The sequence below is a fragment of the Balaenoptera borealis genome (assembly GCF_965194805.1).
Source record: "Balaenoptera borealis genome assembly, chromosome: 12".
Classification (NCBI taxonomy): Eukaryota; Metazoa; Chordata; class Mammalia; order Artiodactyla; family Balaenopteridae; genus Balaenoptera; species Balaenoptera borealis.
This window is the reverse complement of record NC_138869.1, coordinates 8,544,663-8,567,108: the sequence shown is the minus strand read 5'-3', so window position 1 is coordinate 8,567,108 and position 22,446 is coordinate 8,544,663. Positions and strand designations below refer to the sequence as shown.

The window sequence follows — 22,446 nt, the reverse complement described above, 5'->3', positions numbered from 1 at the left end:
TTGGATATAATTCTGATGAGTTAGGTTATACGGAATCCCAGCCCACAGTAGATGAAAAGCAGTTTTTAGTGGGGAAATGAAAGGCTTTTAGGTAAGGCAACCACAGTGGCAATAATGAAATGTGACAGCCACAGCCTGGGTTGGGAAGATATGGATAGGAAAGCTTATGAAAAGAGATATTAGCATAAAAACACATAAAATGCAAATCAAGACCATGAGATACCACTCCACACCCATGGGATGGGTATAATCAAGAAGTCAGATGATGACAAGTGCTGGTGAGGATGTGCAGACAGCTGGTAGGAATGTAAGATGCTTCAGCCACTTTGGAAACAGTCTGGTAGTTTCTCAAAAGGTTAAACATAGTTACTGTATGACCCAGCAATTCCACTCCCAGGTATATACCCAAGAGAAATGAGACAAAGGCCCATTCAAAAACCTCTACATGAATGTTCACAGCAACACTATTCATAATAGCTAAAAAAATGGAAACAACCCAAATATCCACCAACTGATGGATAAAAATGTGTATCCATACAATGCAATATTATTTAGCAGTAAAAAAGAATGAGGTACTGAAACATGCTACCACATAGATGAACCTTGATAACATCCTAAGTGAAAAAAGCCGGTCACAAAGGCCCACATATCATGTGATTCCATTTACATAAAACGTCCAGAATCGGCAAACCTATAGATAGAAAGTAGATTAGCGGTTTCTTAGGGCTGGGAGAATAGGCGGGTGACAGCTAATGGGTGGAGGGTTCCATTTTTAGGTGATGAAAATGGTCTGGAATTAGTGATGCTGGATGCACAACTGTCAAGAAACTAAAAACCACTGAATAGAACACTTTAAACGACCGAATTGAATGGTATCTCATTAAAGCTGGTATTTTCAAAAAAGAGTAAGTACAGTAGTCTGGGTTGTTTTAGTGCAGGGGCAAACAGCATAACATTCCAATTTTCCAAGTCAGTGTCTCTAGGCTGGCAACCTCGTCGTGACGATTAAATGAATTTCAGCAGGAAGTGTTTCATTTATGTTCTGGAAGATACCTAATGAAAACACGTAAGAGAGAAAAAAATGCTTCCAGAGCATAAAGAAGTGTGATTCAGGGTCTCTGAGTCCAAATCCTGACTTTGCCATTTACTAGTGAAACGACTTGCCCATAGGATAAAACCCAAACACCTATCTGAGTTTGTTTTCATCTGCAACATGGAAATTACACCATCTCCTCTTCAGAGCAACTGTAAGAATTAGCAGTAAAACAAGTGGCACTGTGCCTGGCACAGACTAGGAATTCAATATGTAGCAATTTTAAAATTCCACTTTTCAAAGAGCACCCATCATGCACCAGGCACCATTCCAGGCACTGAGGACACAGCCATGAACACAACAACGTCCTTACCTGTGGTTAAGAAGTCACCAGTAAAATCTATTGTTAGCCCCTCAGCCCAGCGTATATGCATCCGTTAGCCAGCTTTTGTTCTCTATGGCTGGGATGCTCTCTTCTGTTGTTTCTATGGTCAGAGTATTCTTGACACATACTGATTACTTTTTGGTTTTCCAAACCAACTCAAGAGCCAGAGCTGGCTACAGACAGCCCAAACTCTGGCTACTGGGTCCTTCATCAGGTAAGAATGAGAGACATGATATAGTCTGAAGAGATTCAGATGAGCGAGACAGGTCCCTGTCCTCAAGGAATTCTCAGTCTATTAATAACAATAATTGAGACCATTTGTGGAGCTGGGTGAGGCACTGCACAATTATTTCATTTAATCCTCAGAACCGCTCTCTAAGGTATAGTGGTTATTATAATTTATTTTCATCATGGTTTGCTGTACATTTTAATAGAGTCTCAATAACTACTGAAATGAAGTCTTCTAAAAGAATATTCCTTTGGACAGTTTAAGCATTCATTAAGACAGAAGCCTGAATAAATTTGTAAGTACTCTCGTTGTAGAATTTAACGATTCTAATGCCAGAAGTGACATACGTTTATATATATGAAGTGAATTCTGAGCTTCCTATACCCTCACCTCCCAGATCAAACAAAAAGTTTAAGCTCCTTCCATTACAGGATCAAAAGGCAAAAGATCAAATACCTTGGACAGCATTTCTCAACCAGCCAAGTGACTTGGATGACATGAAAAGGAGGCTACTGGTTCCTTCCAAAAGGGCTATAATTGTCTTTAAACACAGGATGGGTCACTACACCACTCGACACCTTCTTGCAGCCACAGGGTAAACCTTCAGCATGGCGTTCAGAATTTTTCGCAACTATTTTTAACTTTGTCCCCGATTCACATGTTCTTCCAGGCACCCTCCCAGCCATCTGAGGCTCTGATCCATTGCTTGAACCACTCACCTCGGCCTTTGTCACCTCCGTGGTTTTGCCAATACTGTTCCTTCAACTTGGAAGGCCCTCCTCACTCATCTTCACTCACCATAAACCCATCATCTCTCAGCCCAGACACCCCCCACCTCCTCCATCCAGCTTTTCCCAACTGCCCGGTCAGAACTGCTCCCTCCTCTTCGCTCCCACACATGGCTTCCAGCTCTATTACAACACAGGTTCCTCTCCCCTTGACTGAGCACGTCTCCACAGCCTGGCTCTCAAATGCTGCAGGATGAATGAAGGGCTGAACTGAACAGGTGGTACCAGCTGCTGCAAGCCCACCGCCCCACGTCCTGTCTGGCACCGGGATGGCCATCTGACCACAACGCCTAGAAATCCAGGGCGGCAAGAAAGCCCACCGGGTGGTCCAAAGTTGGTCCAGAGCTCCTTCTAAGGCAATCCTAAAGCAAAAGATGTTCCATTACAGTCTGGCACGAGTAACACTGTCATCTCTTTTCCACCTCTCAAGGGACCTGTTATTTTCTTTTTAAAAAGTTTTGATTTTTTAAAGATACACAAATACATTTGTATTAAGAGATTCATACTTTATAGAAGTCAAGCATGAAAGTCCTATTTCACCACCATTCCTCCCACTCCCTTTCCCAGAAGTAATTACTAGGGACAGTTTAATGTGGTTTCATTTCTATATACTTACATACATATATTTATGCAAAAAAAACTATTCTGAACACAAATAGACAATATACTATTTCACCACTTTTTTTTTTTCCATTTAACGCACTGATTTACATATGAGGCCGAACATTTTCTACTGAATGCTTATTGGTGATTAATTTCTTTTTCTGTGAATCTTTTGCCTATTTTCTACTTAGTTGACGGTTTTCTCGGTTTGTATTAACTCTTTGTGGACACCCAATCCTTTGTTACGTACATTGCACAGACCTATTTTCCATCACATTCATTTACTACTTCCTAACAGTATAACTTTGGGCAAGCCACTTAAGTTTCGTTTCCTCAGCTAGACAATAAGGATGACAAGGCCTGTGTAAGACCCTGGGGAGAATTAAGTGAGAATTGCATTACGAGTACCAAACATTAAGCCCAGCATTCAGTAAGTACTCAATAAATGTTAGCTACTCTTCATTACCTAGATTTGGGGTCACAAGTTGGCTAGTTTAGTTTAGCTCAAGGAGTTTTAAAACACTACAGTTGCACACTTCAGGTGAGGCCGACATTTTCTAGTTGGCCACACACCCATCCCCTGCCTCCCCAGTCTGTTGTCTACACCACAGCTTCTCAGATTTATGTTTCCAGCCTTCCACTCTCCAAAGTTTTTAATGGATGACAATAAATCAGGCTTTCAAATTATCAGCTGCGGTCAGGGCTGTTCTGGGTGCCCACTGTGCACTGTGAAACTCTAGGACGTGTCATTCACAGTGTAGTTTTCTTACGGCCCCTTGGGATTGGCTGGCGTACGACCTGCACATCTGTACGTGGCAGCCTGGTCCATATTTCAAGAAGTTTAGGGCATTCTCACAGCGAGTTTAAAAGTTTTCACAAGCGGCATCTCTTATTTTCACATCACCCACAAGGTAGGATCAAGATGGGTGTGGTATCTCTAGTTTATAGATGGGGTAGGAGGCACAGAACTAGTAAGCCAGAAGTGCGGCCTAAATAAACATCTCGACATTCAGATTGAGGGTGTGAAGGACCAAGCCATGAGGACCCTGTTTGGTACCCTGTCAAAGGCAAGATTAGGGACTTCCCTGGCGGTCCAGTGGTTGAGACTCTGCGCTTCCACTGCAGGGGCCGCGGGTTCAATCCCTGGTCAGGGAACTAAGATCTTGTGTGCCGCAGCGTGGCCAAAAAAAAAAAAAAATTACAAAAAGGCAAGATTAGAGCTTCTCGATTTCCAGAGACCTCCCAGAGATCATCAAAGAAAAGCCGTAATAGAAACTACTACATCTATACCAAAACCATAGCTGGAGTTAGGCTAGAAGATAACCCCTTTCATGAATGTAGAACTTCAAACCTCAAATGTTTTTATAAAGTAAGTTTTTACTCCCATCATAACACTGGTTTATTAACAAAGCCTTGTAACAATGGACAGGGATTATTATACCCATTGCGGGCATCAGATGCTGAATTTGGGGGGTACTGCCTCTCAAGAACTCCCTCCCAAGAACTCCCTCCAAAGCACTAAAAGGCAGTCCTACCTACCAGCCTAAAGGAACTGTGGCAAAATGCCAGTCTGAAATGAAGTGTATACAATCCGGGGAGACGGTGACAGCTACCCAGCTATCAGCTATCGGTTACAGTTTTAAGATACTGGCTAAACACACACACACACACACACACACACACACACACACACACACACACTCACAAAGTTTCTAATGCACAAGCTAGTGGAAAGTTTTCAGACTGACAAACTTGTCACCGGAACTGAATATGCAAAAATAAAGAGCAAAACAAACCCGAGTCCAACCACCTCGTTAATAGCTGAGGTCTTTATTTCAATTTGTATGTACAGTAAAAGTGCTGCTGAGAATCTGCAGCAACCAGACAAAACAAAAATGTAATTCTCTCTCAACAATTAGCAGCTTAAGATCTATCAACTACAGTGTTAATGTTCACACGTTCACAAGTGTCATTTCTGTACTTTTCAATTCGTGCAAGTGAGTTTTTATTCTTACATACTTTGATAAAACACACTTACAGTCTAGTAGTCAATCCTACTGAGGGCATCACCCAGCATACACGACACACAGACAGAAATGTTAACTCTTAGAGCCACGTTCAAAATCCCCAGCTTCACCTGGGGGTGGGAACCATAATTTTACCTCTGTCAGTTTTTTGATAATATTTGGTTTTGTTTTGGATGCACATTTTCCGAGGCTGAAAGGCAGCTCCTCACTGGAACTCACTTGGAATTCAGCATTTCATCTGACTGTACCTCAAAGGAATATGAAATCAGAAACAAAACCAAATACAGCGAAGACCACATGAAAATTATGCTCATTGTTACGACATGGCTAGCAAGGAAGGCTTGATCTGAGTTTTTCTTCGTATCAGATTTTTACCTCAGTTGGGTGGAGGGGGTACAGGGGAGAGGGAAAACCCCACCCGGTCAGGGAAGTGTAAAATTTAACCTACTTTTGCTTCTTAAGGAGCCAGTGGAATAGAAAGCCTTCCTTGCTAGGATGCACTGAATATCTTTCCAAAGAACTGAAATTGGAGCAGACAGAAGTGCCGTTCAACTATCATAAAAAAGGTAAATGTTAGTCACTCTACAACCTGAACAGAGTCACCCAGGCTACCACAGTCAGCCTCATACACCAGCACTAACCAGTAATCCAGGAATGCTTCATTTCAAATGGAATGCATGTAGTCTTTAAAAGAGAAGAAGCATTAGAGTGATAAGTTTCCATCCACAGAACTGTTAAAACCATTAGAGCGAGGTTATAGAAGAGCTTTGAATAGATAAGAGAACCCAAGAACAGCCACAATGCAAAGAAGCTCAAAGGCAACAGGTATAGGCAGCACAAAGTGGAAGGAAGGCAAGAAAATAGATGCATGGTTACAAACAGCATTAAAATGCAGACAACTGTTGGGCCTGGTGAATAATCAAGGGACAAGAGATCTAGAAAGCCATTACCGTGCCTGACCTAGCCTGGAGGTCCTTCCGGGGACATTTTGAGAATGGAGGATGGACAGTCAGCGCGGGCCTGTTTGGCTGGGAGCTCAGGGGGCTTTCCAGAGGTGAAAACCTTCCTTTGACAGAAACTGTCCCAAGGCAAATGGGAACAATTTCAATCCATCTAGCCAGTGACTTCCAGTGCCCACAATACTTCGTAGCCTCTACACAGTTCAGGGGACTCAGAAGTTCTGTCTTAGAAGAACTGGAGGATTGTGGCTAGAGCATCTTTCCAATAACTTTGTGGGACTGTCTTTCCCTCACTAAAGCAAAAAATTAGGAAAAACTGTGCTAGTTTGACAAGGTCATGGTGTCCTTTGGCACTTCTGCCTAAAGTCACTGCAATATCTTTAGGCAAAGTTAACATTGTAAATACATAGGCTTGCGAACAATTTGTTTTTGGCCTGAACATAAATTGGTTCCAATTATTTTTTTAAAAGAAAAATCACCCCTGTGGTGCCTGCTCTGGGCACTGATTTTGAGAGGTCAACAGAGCTAACAGGTGTACTACAATCATTGGGGGATGGAGTGAAGATTGGGGTACCTGAGTTAAAATATGAAAATGATTATGGAAACAACATGCTGTTTCTGACAAGGCCAGCCTGCCAAGCCACATGAGGCTGGAGCTGTCATGTAAGCCATCCTCTCAGACAGACAGGCAGTGTTAACCTATTCCAGAAGAATTTCCTGGTATAGGGGAGATAGGCAGAGCATGCTTTGCTACTCTTTTCAGGGCAAAGTATGTGCCCCTTGCTCACCACCTGGTTGCACAGAACAGAGGCCAAGAGGGAACAGCATTTGTGATTCAATACTATGAATACGAAAAGGTTGGCCAAGCTTTCTAGATAGGCTCTAAAAGCCCAAAGTTCCACCAGGATGGTAGAACTGGTTATAGGATGGGGAAGAAGGCTCAGTCCATTTTTCTAAACTGTCTATAAAGGTCCACTAAGCATAGTTATGTTAATAAGTCAGTCTAGATGAAGAGGACGCTGACAACATTTTATACCCCAAACTTGAGTCCTTCTAACCTGACATTTCCTTTTCTGCTCTTTAGAGAGAAATCACCTTCAGTTGATTCTCTCGGGCAGACAGAATAAAGCTTTGAAATTAAAGATGCTGGGGCCAAAATGCAGACAGAAGATTCCACATCACTTTGGTTTCAGTTATTAGGGGGTGTAAAAAAATAAACTAAGAAAACACAAGGAATTATTTATGACTCTCATAGTACAGTCTCAATTTTTCCTACAGATAATCCCAGCCCAAAGTCACTGGGTAAACATACTGTTGGGGCAAAAAAAATCTCTACCCTATCATGCTGGTTTGTGGAAACAGCCTCCCCCTCTCCCTGTGCACCCCTTTCCTCTCCAACCAAGCCAAGCCCATAAAGTGGTGGTGTGGGGTGGCAGGACACCAAAAAGCAGTAGCAGCAGCCAGAGGATGGAGTTTAAGCTGGGTCTCAAAACAAGGGTGTCAGAGGGTGGCATTTACAGCAAGTGTTCCTTTACTCAAATTGTTTCAAGACAAGAGGGAGCAGCACACTTAAATATCCACACATTTCTTCATTTAAAAACATCACTTCTTTATTTCAAAGGAAAAAATAAAAGACCCTCCCAACCCTTTCCAAAAAAACCCAATAATAATAATAACAATAATAAAAAATCCTATTAGAAACCATAAGGAAGCACTGAGAGTTTGAGTATTACATTCTTCAAGTATGCTGTTCAGATTTTTTGTTTTTTAAATTGGTGACTATACACATATTTAAAAAAACCTTAAAAGTGCGGCCACGGGATTCGCTTAAAGTTAAGTATTTAGAGGGCTACTTCAAAATACTGTAGTAGGACTGTGCAGTGATCCTTTGGGGCATGATGCTCTCACTTGTGTATCCTAGCAAAGGTTAAGGGACCAGGTTCAAAAGTGATCATACTTCCAGGGTTACCATGAGTGGCCAACTTGGGTGAGAAAGCCAGGGAGATCCATGTGTTCTTCCACGGAGAAGGAAAATCCACCCTGAATCCAGAAATTCAGACATGGAATGTGGTAGGACTTCACAGTAAAGTTAGTCTGGGAGGGGGAGAGGTGGTGAGCCCAGACAAGGCAGGGTGTTAGGTTTAACTGGTTTCCCTAATCAGGTTTTTGCATCTTTTTAGCGGATTTTAGTGCAGTCCTTCAAGCCACAATTTAAAATGCCCTTCAGTGTGCTCCAGATTGTTGGTTCATGTTAAAGGACTGTTTAAGATCTGCATCCCAAGGAAAATCATGCTACATAAAAATGATCCAAGATTTTTGCCCAAAAAACTTCTTGGATAAAATCTAAAAAATACTATTGCAATTGCGTCTTTTGAAGAAAAAAACATTATTCTAAATGTAAACAGATTCACTCAACTCTTTTGTTGTTGTAGAAAACTTCAGAGTAGGTAAGTTGCTGTCTAATTCTTCGCCGCATGCACTCGCCAGAGGGTAGGGGAGCACTGCCTTCTTGTGCCAGCATCATCTGGAGGAGGAAAAGAACCGTTCCACGTAGCTGAAGAGGGCATCCCAGTGCTTCCAGAGAAAGGCAATGAAAACCACAAGGAATAAAGTGCTGAACGTCCTGTTGCGAGTCTTCATGAGGGGAACCACGCAGTTGGCTACCGTGGAGACAAAGACCAGAAGGACTGCCATGACCGCCAGGAGGATGTTGATGAGTTTGCCCAGAAGGTTCCGGGCGGTGGCATTCTCCAGCCCCTCCAGCTGTACCACCTGCTGCTGCTGCTGCTGCAACTCCATCTTGGAGATGCGGGTCTGGCACGCCTCCAGGGCCTCCTGTGGGCCAGACAGGGAAGAGTTAAGCTTTCTGCTCACAAGCACTGAGTAGCTGACATGCCCCTTGGGCGAGCCAGATGCATCTTGAGCCACGCCCATGATTTAAAATATGCTAGAGTCTTGAATGTGAGAGGCCAAATGCATAACTCACAATTCAAGTGACTATTATTCACCTAAACTGCCTTCCATTGCATTCCTGTGGGACAGCTCACAGGAAGCAGTTGCCACAATTAGATTTGGTCTGGAATATTTTAATAACAAGATCTCAAATATATGATTTTGTTTCTTTTTCCATTTAAAAATTATTAAGTTGCACAGGACACACGTAATTGTTCAACATAAAAACATTTCAAATAGGACACAAAGGCAGTCTCTCTTGGTATTTTCCTCAGTTCCAGTCCCTGCCCTTGACGTAACTCTGTCAATTTGGTGTGTGCTCATCCTTTCACCCGTGTTTAAGTCTATACACATATGTCCCTAGGGATATGCATGGAATTATTTAAAAATTGTCTGCCTTAATGAAAATAGTATCATACCCTAGGACTGATCCACAGCTTGCTTTTTTCACTTGACAGCGGGTCCTGGAGATCTCTCCGTGTCAACGCGTAGAGGCCCACCTAGTTCTTTTTAACGGCTACCTAGCATTTATAGCTTGGATATGTCACAGTTTATTCAGCCAGTTCCCTACTGGAGAGACATAGGTTATTTCCAACTTTCCCACTACAACAATGGAGAGGTGAACATCCTTTGGACATCCCTGTACACGCTACCTGGTGTTTTTCACGTTAAATAACTCCCTGACATCAGGGGAAAGGGCTCCCTGCTCTGTCTTCTTAAGAAGAGCTATCTCTGTGAAGAGGACAGACACTATGCCCAAACACTTGACCAAACATTTCAAGTGATCTGCTCCTCTCAAGGCCATAATCTTCACCCATGAGTTTATACAAAATTTACCATAACACTCAGAGGACAGAACCTAGTTCCTTAGCAATGGTCAGATACCCTCCAAAGCTCAGCAGTGGTGGGAGCCCTGGGTTTTTCTGACCTTGGTTTCAGTGGGCCCTGGTTTCCTGGGATTTGAGGTGAAGGCTAGGCAGCTTCAGACTGAAGCTAAGCTAGAGAATGGACGTACAACAGATACATACCAGCCCAGAATGACCTTGGGGAAAAAAACTAAAACGTAAGCAGAATTCCGGGGCATGGAGAAGATGGCATCTGGGCAAATGATCTAGACATTCCCTTGGTTCTTTGTAATACAAGTTTCCCGGACCACTTCCCTTCTCTAAGACTAGTTTATTTCAAGATGCTTTCATATGAAACCACCAACTGTTTTCTTAGAAATATCATCCCAAGTGGCATGAGAAAAAGTTAAATATTGTATTTTCCCAGAGATTAAACTAGAGGAGTATTAGCCTTAAACATTATTGCCTCATGTGTTATTCTTGTAAACTGCCTGGCAATGCACCTGTAAAAGGTTTGGATTTGGCAGCTAGCACAAAAGCCCCCTTTACCATAGAAGAAGATAGGTAAGGTGGCCCTGAGACATGTCACAGCAGCTCCTGAAGCAGCAACGAACAGATGTAACACATGTGTTTTTCCATATACTGAGACAATTGTGATCCTAAGAAACATTTCCTAAGAACGCAAGCAAGCATACCACCTCCAAAAGGCATAGACTTTTGAGAAATGCACCTCATCTGAAGAGCAGGTGTATTACAGTTGGTATAAGCTTCTCAATATTCTACCCTCTCCATCCTTTTTTCCCCCTAAACATTTTTTTTTATTGTGGTAAAATACACATAACATAAAATTTACCACTTTAATCATCTTAAAGTGTTTAATTCAGAAGCATTTAGTAAATTCACAATGTTATGCAACCATCACTACTATTAAATTCCAGAACATTTTCATCATCCCCAAAATAAACCCCCTTTTACCTATCACTCCCTTCCCCCTTCCCTTAGTTTCTGGCAACCACTAATCTACTTTCTCTCTCCAGAGATTTGCTTATTCTAGGCATTTCCTATAAATGGAATCATACACTATGTGGCCTTTTGTGACTGGCTTCTTTCACTGAGCATAATGTTTCAAGGTGTATCCATACTGTAGTATGTATCAGGACTTCATTCTTTTTTTTTCTTTTTTTATTGTGGTAAAATACATATAACATAAAATTTACCATCTTAACTATTTTTAAGTGTACAGTTCAGTGGTATTAAACATTCATAATGTTGTGCAACCATCACCACCATTTATCTCCATAGCTCTTTCATCTTATAAAATTGAAACTCTGGACCCATTAAACAATAACCCACCCCCCATCCCCCTAATCCCTTAGCCCCTGGAAACCACCATTCTACTTTCTGTTAGCCTTTTGCTTTTACACCTGATCCTTCATGCTAACCTGGATGTCCCGAGCCCGTTCATAGGACTGATATGCAATTTTCTCTTCCATGCTGGCCAATTCCTGCTTCAAGTTCAAGATTTCATTCTGGTGGAGCTCTGTTAGGTCATTTAGTTGTTCTTCTAATCGTTCACATCTAAGAAGGGGGAAAAGTTAAATTTTTTATGCATTCTGTATTTTTCTTGGTATTATTCACATCCAATCCCCAAAATCCATTCTGCAAAGGAAGAAAATAAAAGCACAAAGAAATTAAGTGAGTGGCCTGAGGTAACAGGGCATGCTAGTGGGTACAGCTCTTAGTCCCTGGAATGGACAGCTTGTCACAAGGCCATATCATAGCAGCAACATGGCTCTTCCACATCTCTCAACACACGGTATTTGTAGCGAGGCCAGCAGCCCTGATTAGTTTTGAGCATATCCATTATAAACGAGGCAGTTCTTATTCTGCTCTGAGCAGTATATGGGAGAGGCAAAAACTACAGCAACATTAAGCAGGTCTTATCAGAAGATAAACAGCACATAAATGGAAACTGACCTTCTGGCAATCACCAGTAGCTTATTCCAACACCGGGCAGGTCACTCACCTGGATGTTCATTATTCAGAGCCCATCATCACTACAGCCAAGCACAGTGTCTGTGACAGTGTCAACAGATATTTACTGAGAGCCTGCTGTGTGCCCGGTATGTTCAAAGTGCTGCGAACACTGCGGTAATAAGCAAGACAGAACGCCTGCCCTCAGTTTACGTTCTGCAGTGGGGGTGGAAGGCAGGAAAACCAAGACGACCGCAGGCATGGATAAGTAAACCGGGAAAGATCAGTACGGGCATATGGTGCAGTGCCCAGTGGCTGATGAAGCTGGAATGGTCAGGGAAGGCCTCTCCCCCATTCAATGCTCTAAACAATGAGAGCTGAAACCTGAGTGATGACATGAATAAGCCCCGTGAAGTTGTGAGGGGAAGAGTATCTTAAAGCAGAAGGAATTGCAAGTATAAAGTTCTCAAGATGGGAATTAGCTTGGCAGGTTTCAGGGACAGGAAGTAGGGACAGTGTGGCTGCAGCTGAGTAAAAAACTGTGAGAATGCAGGGAGATAAGGTTCCTCAGGAGGAGGGATCATTTTGTTCATCTTGCACCTCTAGCATTTAGGACTACATATGAAAAGGTTTATTCTACATAAAGATGGGACCTGGGCAGGGCATCTCAGGACCAGTAGGACTGGAACAGTTTTAAAGAACGAGATCAGAGATTCCTGGTAGAAAAAGAACACAGGTAAAGGACAGGAGGTGGAAATGTATAGGCTAACTGGAATAGTAGACCTAAGTTGGAGAAAAAAAGGGAAATCTGCCCGTAAAAGGTAGGTAAGGGGAGTGGGGATTCTGGAATAGACAGTACAAGGGCCCAAAGCACACTGCTGGCGGGGGTGGGGGGGCGGTGTGGTGACATGGTGAACACGGTGTTTTAAGGAAATGGGTTGTCTGCTAGCAGTGAAGCTTGGGGCAGGTTGTGGGTGGAGTTCAAGGAACCAAAAAAGGAGCTAAGTAGGTAGGAGAAAGGTTGACGACTACACATTAAGAAGCCTAGAAAGGGAAGAATAAACACAGGTCTAGCTTAGGGTGACTAGAATGGAAGAGTCTCAGTCAGACAGAGGGCTCATCCCAACAGGAGAATATATACAGTTGGGGTTCCACATCCTGCAGGTTCCACCAACCTCGGAATGAAAATATTTGGAAAAAAAAAAATTCCACCAAGTTCCAAAATGCAAAACTTGAGTTTGCTGTGTACCAGCAAATATTTACACAGCATTTCCACTGTATTAGGTATTATATGTGCTCTAGAGGTGATTTAAAGTATGTGGGAGGATGTGCATAGGTTATATAAGGGACTTGAGCATCTGCAGATTTTGGTATCCGTGGGGGTGGAGTAGGGGGAATGTGTGTCCGGGAACCAATGCCCCGCAGGTGCTACCGCTGAGCGCTGCTCAGGCAAGCACACACCTAACACTAGCGTGTGAGTCTCAGCAGACTTCGTATTAAAAAAATAAAAATGTCAGAACAAACTCAAACATTTAAAACTACCCTCCCTTTTCCTCTTGTTTTTAGCCACATGTATAGTACACAAACTTTTAAGGAATACATGTAAGTTCTCTGTTCAAGGTAATTTTTATGTGGCGGCATCACCAACATTCTCCCTTCTAATAATTGTATAATGAATAATTATATTCATTTATATCCTAAACTCCATTTCTCCTCTATGAAACAAGGATTAAAAAAAGGTGCAGCTGACCCTTTTTACTATGTTACTGAATCCTATTTAGTTCTCCTGTGTCCTCGATAAGAATCTTTGTGCTGCTTTCTTTCCCACTGAAACTGTCACTAAAGTGACTGAACAATTGATCAGAAAGGTTTCCACTTTTTGTCCGTAACTAGGGCGGATTCTCTGTGACTCTGCCTTTTCACTTTATCTGTGACCCTCGGCATGCTCAGAAACAGATGCCACCTCTGGAGTTGATTTTCCACCAGATTTTAAGTTCAACAAATGCCACAAGATTATGTTAATATATTGTCTTTTTATGATTGTCCTATTAAGCTCACTGTTTGTGGTGTTTTCAGTGTTTGATGATTTCATTATTCTTTCTCCTCACCACAGAGGGGCTAGAGACTTTTTAAAAGTGGTGTTCCATTGTGTCAGTCCCCTGGGATTTAAGGGAAGGGCTGAGCCTGGCAGCAAAGAACTATCCTAAGCTAAGGATTGATGTGGCGTGGCAGGGAGGGGAGCCTGGTGGTAGTGGCAACCAGCCTGCATGCTGAAGAAAGCAGACCCAGATGACATCTTTAGCATGTGTTCCACAGGCTACCACCTCAACCCCTTAGCCCACAAATTGTATAGTCTTTCAGGCCTTTCAGGAATGTTGGAGAATCTTATTTGATATTAAACATGGCTCACAAATACCATTAGAACAGATTAAAAAGTAATAGCAGCAGCTACCATTTATTCAGTGCCTACTATGTAAATTAACTTCCACAACCCCAAGAAGGTAGTAGGTATTATCTTCACTTTACAGATGAGGAAGCTGTAGCTCAGAGAGGTAAAGAGACTTGCTCAAGGGCACACAGAAATTAAGCAGGGGAGCAAAGATTTGAATCCAGGTTGGTTTGACCTTAAAGCTAAAGTTCTTAACCTCTGTGCTATGATGCCACTTTGAAACAATTCAAGAAGCCCAGATAAACTAATTCCCTTCATAAGTAAGAAATGTGAGTCAGGTCTAAAGCTGATCCAAATCACCTGGCCACAAAGGGGCCTGGACAGTACTACACTGATGTGATGGTTTGAAGCTTTATGTCAAGGTGGAGTCAATGGGAGGAGGAGTGTAATAAAAAGATTATGGACCTAGAATTAGAAAAAAGATAATAACAAGTGTCGGTGAGGACGTGGAGATTTTCGAACCCTGGTATACTGCTGGTGCAACTGTTTTGGAAAACAAACTTGGTAGCTCCTCAAAGAGCTAAACACAGAGTTACCATATGCTTCAGAAATCCCACTCCAGGTATACACCAAAGAGAAACGAAGACTTATTTCCACTCAAAATTTGTACACAAATGTTCATAAGAGCATTATTTATAATGGCCCCAAAGTGGAAACAACTATCAACTGGTGAGTGGATACATAAAGTGTGGTCTATTCATACAATGCAGTATCATTTGGAAAGAAAAAGAAATGAAGTAATGACACATGCTACAATATGGATGAGCCTTGAAAATACTATGTTAAGTGAAGGATGCCAGTAAGAAAGGCCTGAAAATTGTATGATTCCATGTATATGAAATATTCAAAATAGGCAAATCTACAGAGACAGAAAGATTAATGGTTGCCAGGGGCTGGGGCAGGACTGAGAAGACTGGAGACTGATGAAAATGTCCTAAATAGATTATGGTAATGGTTGCACATATCTATGAATATACTAAAACTACTGATTTGCATATCTCAATAAAGCTGTTAAGAAAGATTATGGATGCCTGTAGTTTACTTTGAAATGCATAAAAAAAATAAAACAGATAAAGGATGGATAGATGGAAAGATATACAATAAGACAATATTGTAAAATGTAGACTCTAAGAGGTGGGTGTATGGATGTTCACTGTACAATCTTTTTCAAGTCTGCAGTGTGTTTGAAAATTTCATAATAAACATTGGGAAAAAATGATTATAGGTGTCATAGCCAGGAGCACTTGGGTTTGATTCCTGGTTCTACCTCTCAAAGTTGCATAGCAAGTTCCTTCATCTATAAACTGAGGGTAATAATCTCTACCTTGTATATTCATTTGAGTATACAGGAGGTGTTAAAAAATGTCTCTCTCCTTTCCATCTTCACAGTCTACTAAGAACACACTGGCCCTTTCGAAAATGTTTCTACTTCATAATGAAGAAGGCATCGCGTGAGTACGTGCTCCCTGAAAGGAATTCATGGGCAATTTGAAAACCTTTTTAACTAACCAAATATTTCCTGTGGTGACTGACTCATGGCCTTAGTCTCATCTTAGGCTCATCGGCAGTCCACATCACTGTGCTAACTACAAAATAAATCCAATATCTCACACCCTGTTTTACATGTCTCTAAGATGATCACTATTTCACGTACCTCCCTTCCCCTTTAGAGGTGTTAAAATCAGTAGGTTACAAAGAGAAATACACCACAAACAGTTAAAGTATTGTTTGAAAGATAAAAATAAGTTCCCTGACTATAAAGAATCTTAAATTCTAGGGATTAGAAAAAGCCTACTTAAATCTCTTTCCATCAAGGAACTATTTCTACAACATCCCTGACAAGCAATCTCTCTGTGAACACCTCTAGTGGCAGGGTATCGTTTTTCTTAAGGCAGTTGTTTTCACTGCTAGATAGATACAGCTATCCATCTAAAACTGAACTAAAACCTAGCGACTCATAACTCTCACCTCAAGCCCCCTCTCTCATCTACATTACCTGTGATACCTGCATTCAGCAATAGGAGATAGTTCCCTATGGATTTCCACAGAACTAATCCCTAAAGTCCTGACCGCACACGCATCTGTCAGTATCATTTTTGAACTCAGTCTGCTGACTGGTTTCTTTCAACTCTCTCTCTTGCCTCATGTTATTTGTAAAGATAAGCCTGCCTTCTATTCCACTGTCTTCATCCTGGATGGAAGACACCGAAGGCAGGAGGTAAGGGCAAGGCCACTCAGAGCTTAGAGTCTGCTGCTAGAGAGTATCTCAGCCCCTAAGCCTGGTAACTGTCCTTGCTAGGGTGATATACATTTTATTGTATATCATAAAAGGTCAGGTGAGAAGAAGAAAGAATAAGTCAGCCTATTTTGTAATTTTTGCCTAGGGCTCAGGAGTTTCATACATAAACCTCTAACTGAAAAGCAAAATCGCATTTGCATTTGTGTTTTATTTATCCTAATGCTCTTGTGAGCATCCATCAATTTAAGGGGACAGGAATAAAGTGAACAGAAACTTGCCAGGTGGCAAGTGACAGGCAGATTAGGGTATAAGAAATGTTTTTTCTCCCAAACTTTTAACACTTCAACATTCCTTTGAAATGCAACCCTTGAATCCTATATTCTCTTCCAGAATTTTAGATCCAAATTGATGTAGACATTAAGAATTTTCAATATATATAATTTTAAGTCCCCACTTAATTAGATTTACCAACACGCTTTATTGATTTCTTTCACCAATGGTGTGAGTTCATGTTTTTTCTTCTCGAAATATATCCTGTAGTATTTCTTTCAGCAAGGTTTTATATGAGGTAATTTTTATCTACATAAGTCTGAAAGTGTCTTGATTTTATCCTCTTCCTTGAATAATAAATCAGGTGGACAGAGCAGCCTACATGTAGTTATTCTTCCCTAGCATTTGGAAGGTATCATTCTGTTGTCCTCTGGCAGTATAATGTCCCATTTACTTCGTCTGTTTCACACTGGGTTTCTTTTATCAACTAGATTTCCTTGTGACATTTGCAGCTTTTGTTTGAGAGTATTTTATGGAGCTCCCTCCTGCATGTATCTCTTTCAGGTTCCTTTTTGGGCTGTTTCATGGCTTTGGGTTGTGACAAAACATGTTTTGGATACTTACACCTATGAACAGCTAAGATGATTTATTAAATAATACCTGAGGCTGCCCCTCAGATTCTTTAACCCATTTGTGAAAGGAGAAATTCTATAATTATTTAACACTATGCATGAGTATGTAATACTATATATAAATAATAGAGTACTTGCAAAAGTCCTCAGCACTTGTTTCTAACTCTTGAAGCTTATAAACCAATGTTTGTCATATAATGGTCATTAACATGTCACAGGTTCTGGAAACCATTTTAGGATCGAATTTTGTTCACTCCACATGATATCTAAAGGCTCTCCACCTTCACTGCTTCTGCTTTGCACCTTCTTTTGACTTAGAGATGTTTTTATGCTGTGTTATGCAGTTTGTGCCAGCCGATGTATCAGCTCATCCAGGTTTTGGACTCAAATCCTGGCTCTGCGACACACTGGTGTGAGTGACCCTGTTCATCTGTTAAGAAGAAATCTATCTACTCCAAAGGGCAACTGTGTGGATTACATAGGAGGTAGATGTCTGGCAAAAAAGGGTACAACCCCTAGGTGAGGTGGTTCAAAGGCACTGCTTGTCGACTGCCATGTGATCCCAAGTACTACTATATGGCTCCACCGTTCACGGCTTCCTACTTCTGATTTTTTCCTCTAATCCTTCATTTCTTCATCTATCTCCACATTCTCAATTTCATATATTCTGGAATTTTCATTGTTTCCAGTATATTCATGTTGTTTTTTCTATGACATCACACAAATGGGTTTACTGGGCACACATTCTGTCCTTCTCAACTCTGGGCACAAGCCTCTTCTTACTTCCTCACGAGGAGGGCCAGCACAAGCATACAAATGGCTCCTGCCATTATCTGGCTCAAGTCTGCCAGATAATTCAACTAGTTCCATTCACTGGCCTGTTCCAAGCTGTCCTTTAAATTGATAAAAACCTCCTATCTACCTTCCTTTCATGGCACGTGTTTTGTACATGTGTGAGGGAAAAGTCTCTTAAAATAAATTTTATCTGATCTTTGTAAATCTTCAGAAAGAGTTGAGTAGAAAGTGCTAATCCTTACCATGGATTACCATGCCCTTGTAGAAAATGAAGTCTTTCAGAAGCTGAACAATTTACTCACAGTTACATGGGAATTAACAGCAAGATCTCCTCAAGCTGAGTCTTCCTAAATGGGAAAAACATAACTATCGCTCCCCAAAATAGCACTTTATTAGCAAATAGTTAAATAGCAAAGTAGCATTTCGGTAAGTAAAATGAGCTCCATTTTCCCACAGATGAAACACAAACAAGTTAGGAGACTTGCTGAGGTGACACAAAGCTGCAGAACTCAGGGGTGAAGCAAAACCCACAAAGGGTCCAGATGAAACAGCCCCATTAATTCATCCACTAATGACTACCAGCATTTACTTCCCTCTTCAAGTCATAAGAATTACCTGGAGAGTGATGGCTTTCTGAAAGAACAGAAAAGTTGAAGCTGTTATTGTGTAGCTGAAACCCTATTACACTCACACAAACAGTTGTGTTTGGGTTACCATAGTAAGCACCTCCAATCTGCAGGAAACAACAGGGAGGAGACTGAGAAAGCCATAAAATTTGAGGCTTTTGCAAAACACGATGAACAAAGAGGTTGGCAAGATGCCCCTGGTGTCCTGCAATGCAGTCTTCTGGGTTGCCTCAGTACCCTGAAAAAACTGTACTGGCTTGTCATTATTAAAACACTTGCCCTAATTTTTTCACCTGGTTCACGGAAGTTTGTTCCTCAGCTCTTTTCACAACCTCACGACCTGCAAACTGAAAGCACAAACCTGACCATGCTTAGCAATTTCCAATCAAACATTTTTTCAGTGTTATCAGCCTCAGTGGCTTATATAATCCACGTGTGAAATTACGGTCCGCAAACAGGCTAACACAAAGAGCTCAGTGAAAATGACGTGGTGTTATTTGGGGTGGAGGGGTGTGTGTGGTGGACGAATTTAGGGTTCAATCTAACCTACTTAATCATTGTAAGCATCAAAACATCAGCACCAAAAATAACAAGAACAATGACAGCTACCCGGCCCACTACACCTTTTTATGTGAAGCGTCTGCCTCGGAGGAACTCAAATTCACGAAGACGTTTCTCCATTAATCCTCACCTCCTTCCTCTCTGGGACGTACTTCAAATTATAATTAAGAAATGGGAGACTGAGAAAAATGCTGCAACTTTCCCCTGTTAGTGAGGTGTAGGGAGGGTCTGAACTGCTTGGTTCACACTACCTGTTTTTTAGATTTGTTTTATTGTTGTCTTTTAACACCCCCCCCCCCATGAGTCAAACGCAAAATCTGAACAACAAAAGGAAGAAAATACTTGCCACCAACTTCCTACTCCTCCCGTTTTTAATATTATAAACTCCTTTGCTCACTTTACTTTCTAGTGTTTACTTCCTGTCTAAATTCTAAAATGGAGAAGCCAGATACCTAGGGAATTCATAGAAAGAACACCTCCATTCTCTCATTAAATATTAACACCAAACCAGCAAAGGGAAAAAAGGGAAAGTAAATTGTGTAACAGCCTTTCATATGTGATTTTTTAAAATCAAGAACTCCCTGTAAGGGATTTTAACCCCTTCATAAGACACTAATTAAAACTCTCTGGACATGAAGCAGGGGTGTTCTTGATCCTACTAGTATATGATTTTGACTGGCACATGCTTTTCATGTCATTCCATCTGGAACAAAAAGTAGCATGAGATTAATAATCTCATTTTGAGACTTTTTACTTAAAGGTCCTTCCTCAATCATTACAACTCAAAGGGAACGAAGAGGGCTAAATATGATTTGAGCTTAACTATTAGTAAACAGAAAGCTTGAACACTGTGAGATGTTTTTAAAAGAAGTAGGTTATATTATATTTGGGCAGGTGAAATTCTTCCCCCAGAAGCAAAACCTGCTCTATCTACAAAGTATTAAAACACATCTAGATTTTGTTGTAGGTTTACCATTCATAAGTGAATATGGGTCTTGGAAAGTGAAAATTCCAAATGGTCTTAGAAATTGATCCAATTTCATCCACTGGATTAGTCAACACAGTAGTCACCTTCCTAGATCAAAGATAAGCCAGGGCTCTTTTGGGTCAAATTCCTGACAAATGAGAAATTTTGGTGAGTGCACAGGTTGGGAATGCTTCACTTAATGCACCACCTTTTGGGTGTGGCTCAAAAGTTTGCAGCCACCTCTGAGAGCCAGTGGTGCTTCCCTAGTTGGGCAATCGGTCACTAGGACAGGATGGCGGAAGAATCTTGTAGAACAGGTATTGAGAGAAACAGGAAGAACTAGGTCCCAGGGCTGACTGACACCAATAGGCAACTATGAAAGCAGTCCACTGTATTATTTCCCAAGTGCATACCGGAGACGTGAGGTAGTTTCTGCCAGTGTTTGACTAGAATGGACAGACATAACTGGGGCAGGAGCTTATGACATGCAATGGGAGCTTGAATACACTCCTGGCTGAATTGGGGAAAGAAAGTGTATTTTCCCTCCTTACCTTTTGTTACCATATTTGTGCTTAAGCCCAAAAAGAGGCTAGGAAACACTGAACTAGCTAGCTTTCAGTTGAAAAGGAAAAAGCACAGAATCAGTCCCCAATTAACAATCAGTCCCCCAAACTTTCAGGAGAGGCAGGGCATTATCTTAAAGTCAAAAAGCAGCAGATGCCTAAAGCATATAGGAAATAAATGAAGGCTATAGGGGCTTTCTGGGCAATTTGGAGACTTGGTAATGACAGCTTTCTAATATTCTGCCACTTCTCAGACCATATCAGGTGCTTCCACAAACATTATCTCATTTAATAATCTCAACAACCCTGTACAATAGATACTGTTACCTTGTTTTTACAGAGGAAACTGAGACTCGGGTGAGTTACATAAGGTCTCACTGCTAATTAGTATCAGAACTGGCAAGAAAATTCAGGCTTGTCCAACCTTAATTAATTAACGGAGTAATTAATTTATTTGCTCTCCTTCTCATCCCCTGTTCCTCCTTCCTCCCTCCCATTCGCCCTCCATTACCTCTTCAGTGGCTAAAGTGGGAAGAGCCTATCTGTATGAAAGATCTCTTTGATGGAAGGTCTTACCCTTCTTATGAAGCATCTCTTATGAGCACCTCTCAACTGGGCTTTTTTTCCTCTTATAAATGAAGAACTAATTTGATCCAATATTTTCAGTTTCCATTTCAAACTTATGGCCAAACCTAGTCTACATATCCTCTGGAGAGTCTCAGATCAACTTACAGTTGACAAACAGGTCTAACACATGGAATACGGGGCTAACATAGCTATATCTGACCATGTCTCTGTCTTATGCCCAGTGACAGTAAAAGTTCATACTTAAACAACAATTTCTTTAGTTAGAACTCCAATGGCCTGTGCCTAACTGGGTGAGCCTAGTTACTGACTGTTCTACTGCATGTGATGACTGCTCATGGTGACTGCCTCCTTCTGTATTTTTGCTCTTATGACTCAGTGCAATTTAAAATATCCCTGGGCTTAATACAAACAGTCTCAGAAGCCGATTTCCAAAGAACAGTACTCCCCTTAAAACAGAAGCTTTCAAATGGCATTACTGTTCATCAACACTAGGAGTGTTTTCAGCCTGCGTGACATGACACTGCTCTCTATACAGGCAGTAGCTGAGTAAAATTCCGGGCCAGATTCCCTAAGGGAAAAACTACAAAAGGAACCTGTAAAACTATTGATGAATTGTTTTCCTAGTTCTCTCCTACTTTCAATGCATTTTGCCACAGCTGAACTTTTTCCTACTGTAGCTCAATACAGGATACCCATTTTGGGAACAGACTAATCCTCCAGCTTTTAGCAGCAAGTTAAATATATGTTAAACCATTTTACTGTGTGACCTGGCAAAAGTCACTTTATCTTTCTGGGGCTCAGTGTACTCATCTATAGAATGAGATTAAACTAGATATCTATCTCTGAAGGGCCCCTTCTATCTCTGAAGTACTAAAGTGAACCCAGTTGCCACTAACAAATCTGTAATAATGCTCTAATGGGATGAATTTAGCTGGACAAGGAGAAACTGAATTCAGCACAG

The 22,446-nt window shown here is 41.3% G+C and overlaps 1 protein-coding gene and 1 long non-coding RNA gene across 6 annotated transcripts in view; one reads left to right on the top strand and one right to left on the bottom strand.

Annotated features, from left to right (window-relative positions):
- Nucleotides 1–22,446, top strand: part of LOC309607322 — a 169,515-nt gene that overhangs the window by 39,944 nt on the left and 107,125 nt on the right. The gene's annotated exons all lie outside the window — the stretch shown is intronic.
- TMCC1 (transmembrane and coiled-coil domain family 1) overlaps nt 4,835–22,446 on the bottom strand; it is a 220,971-nt gene continuing 203,359 nt past the window's right edge. For 4 of the 5 annotated variants that reach the window (XM_082345712.1, XM_082345714.1, XM_082345716.1 and 1 more), the window contains 2 exons: nt 11,264–11,399; nt 4,835–8,859 (listed from right to left, as the gene is read on the bottom strand). In XM_082345712.1, coding sequence (XP_082201838.1) covers nt 8,545–8,859; nt 11,264–11,399 — 451 coding nt within the window. In that variant the 3' untranslated portion in view covers nt 4,835–8,544. Of the gene's footprint in view, nt 8,860–11,263; nt 11,400–18,795; nt 18,814–22,446 lie in introns of all 5 variants that reach the window. The other variant, XM_082345713.1, reaches the window with a different exon arrangement.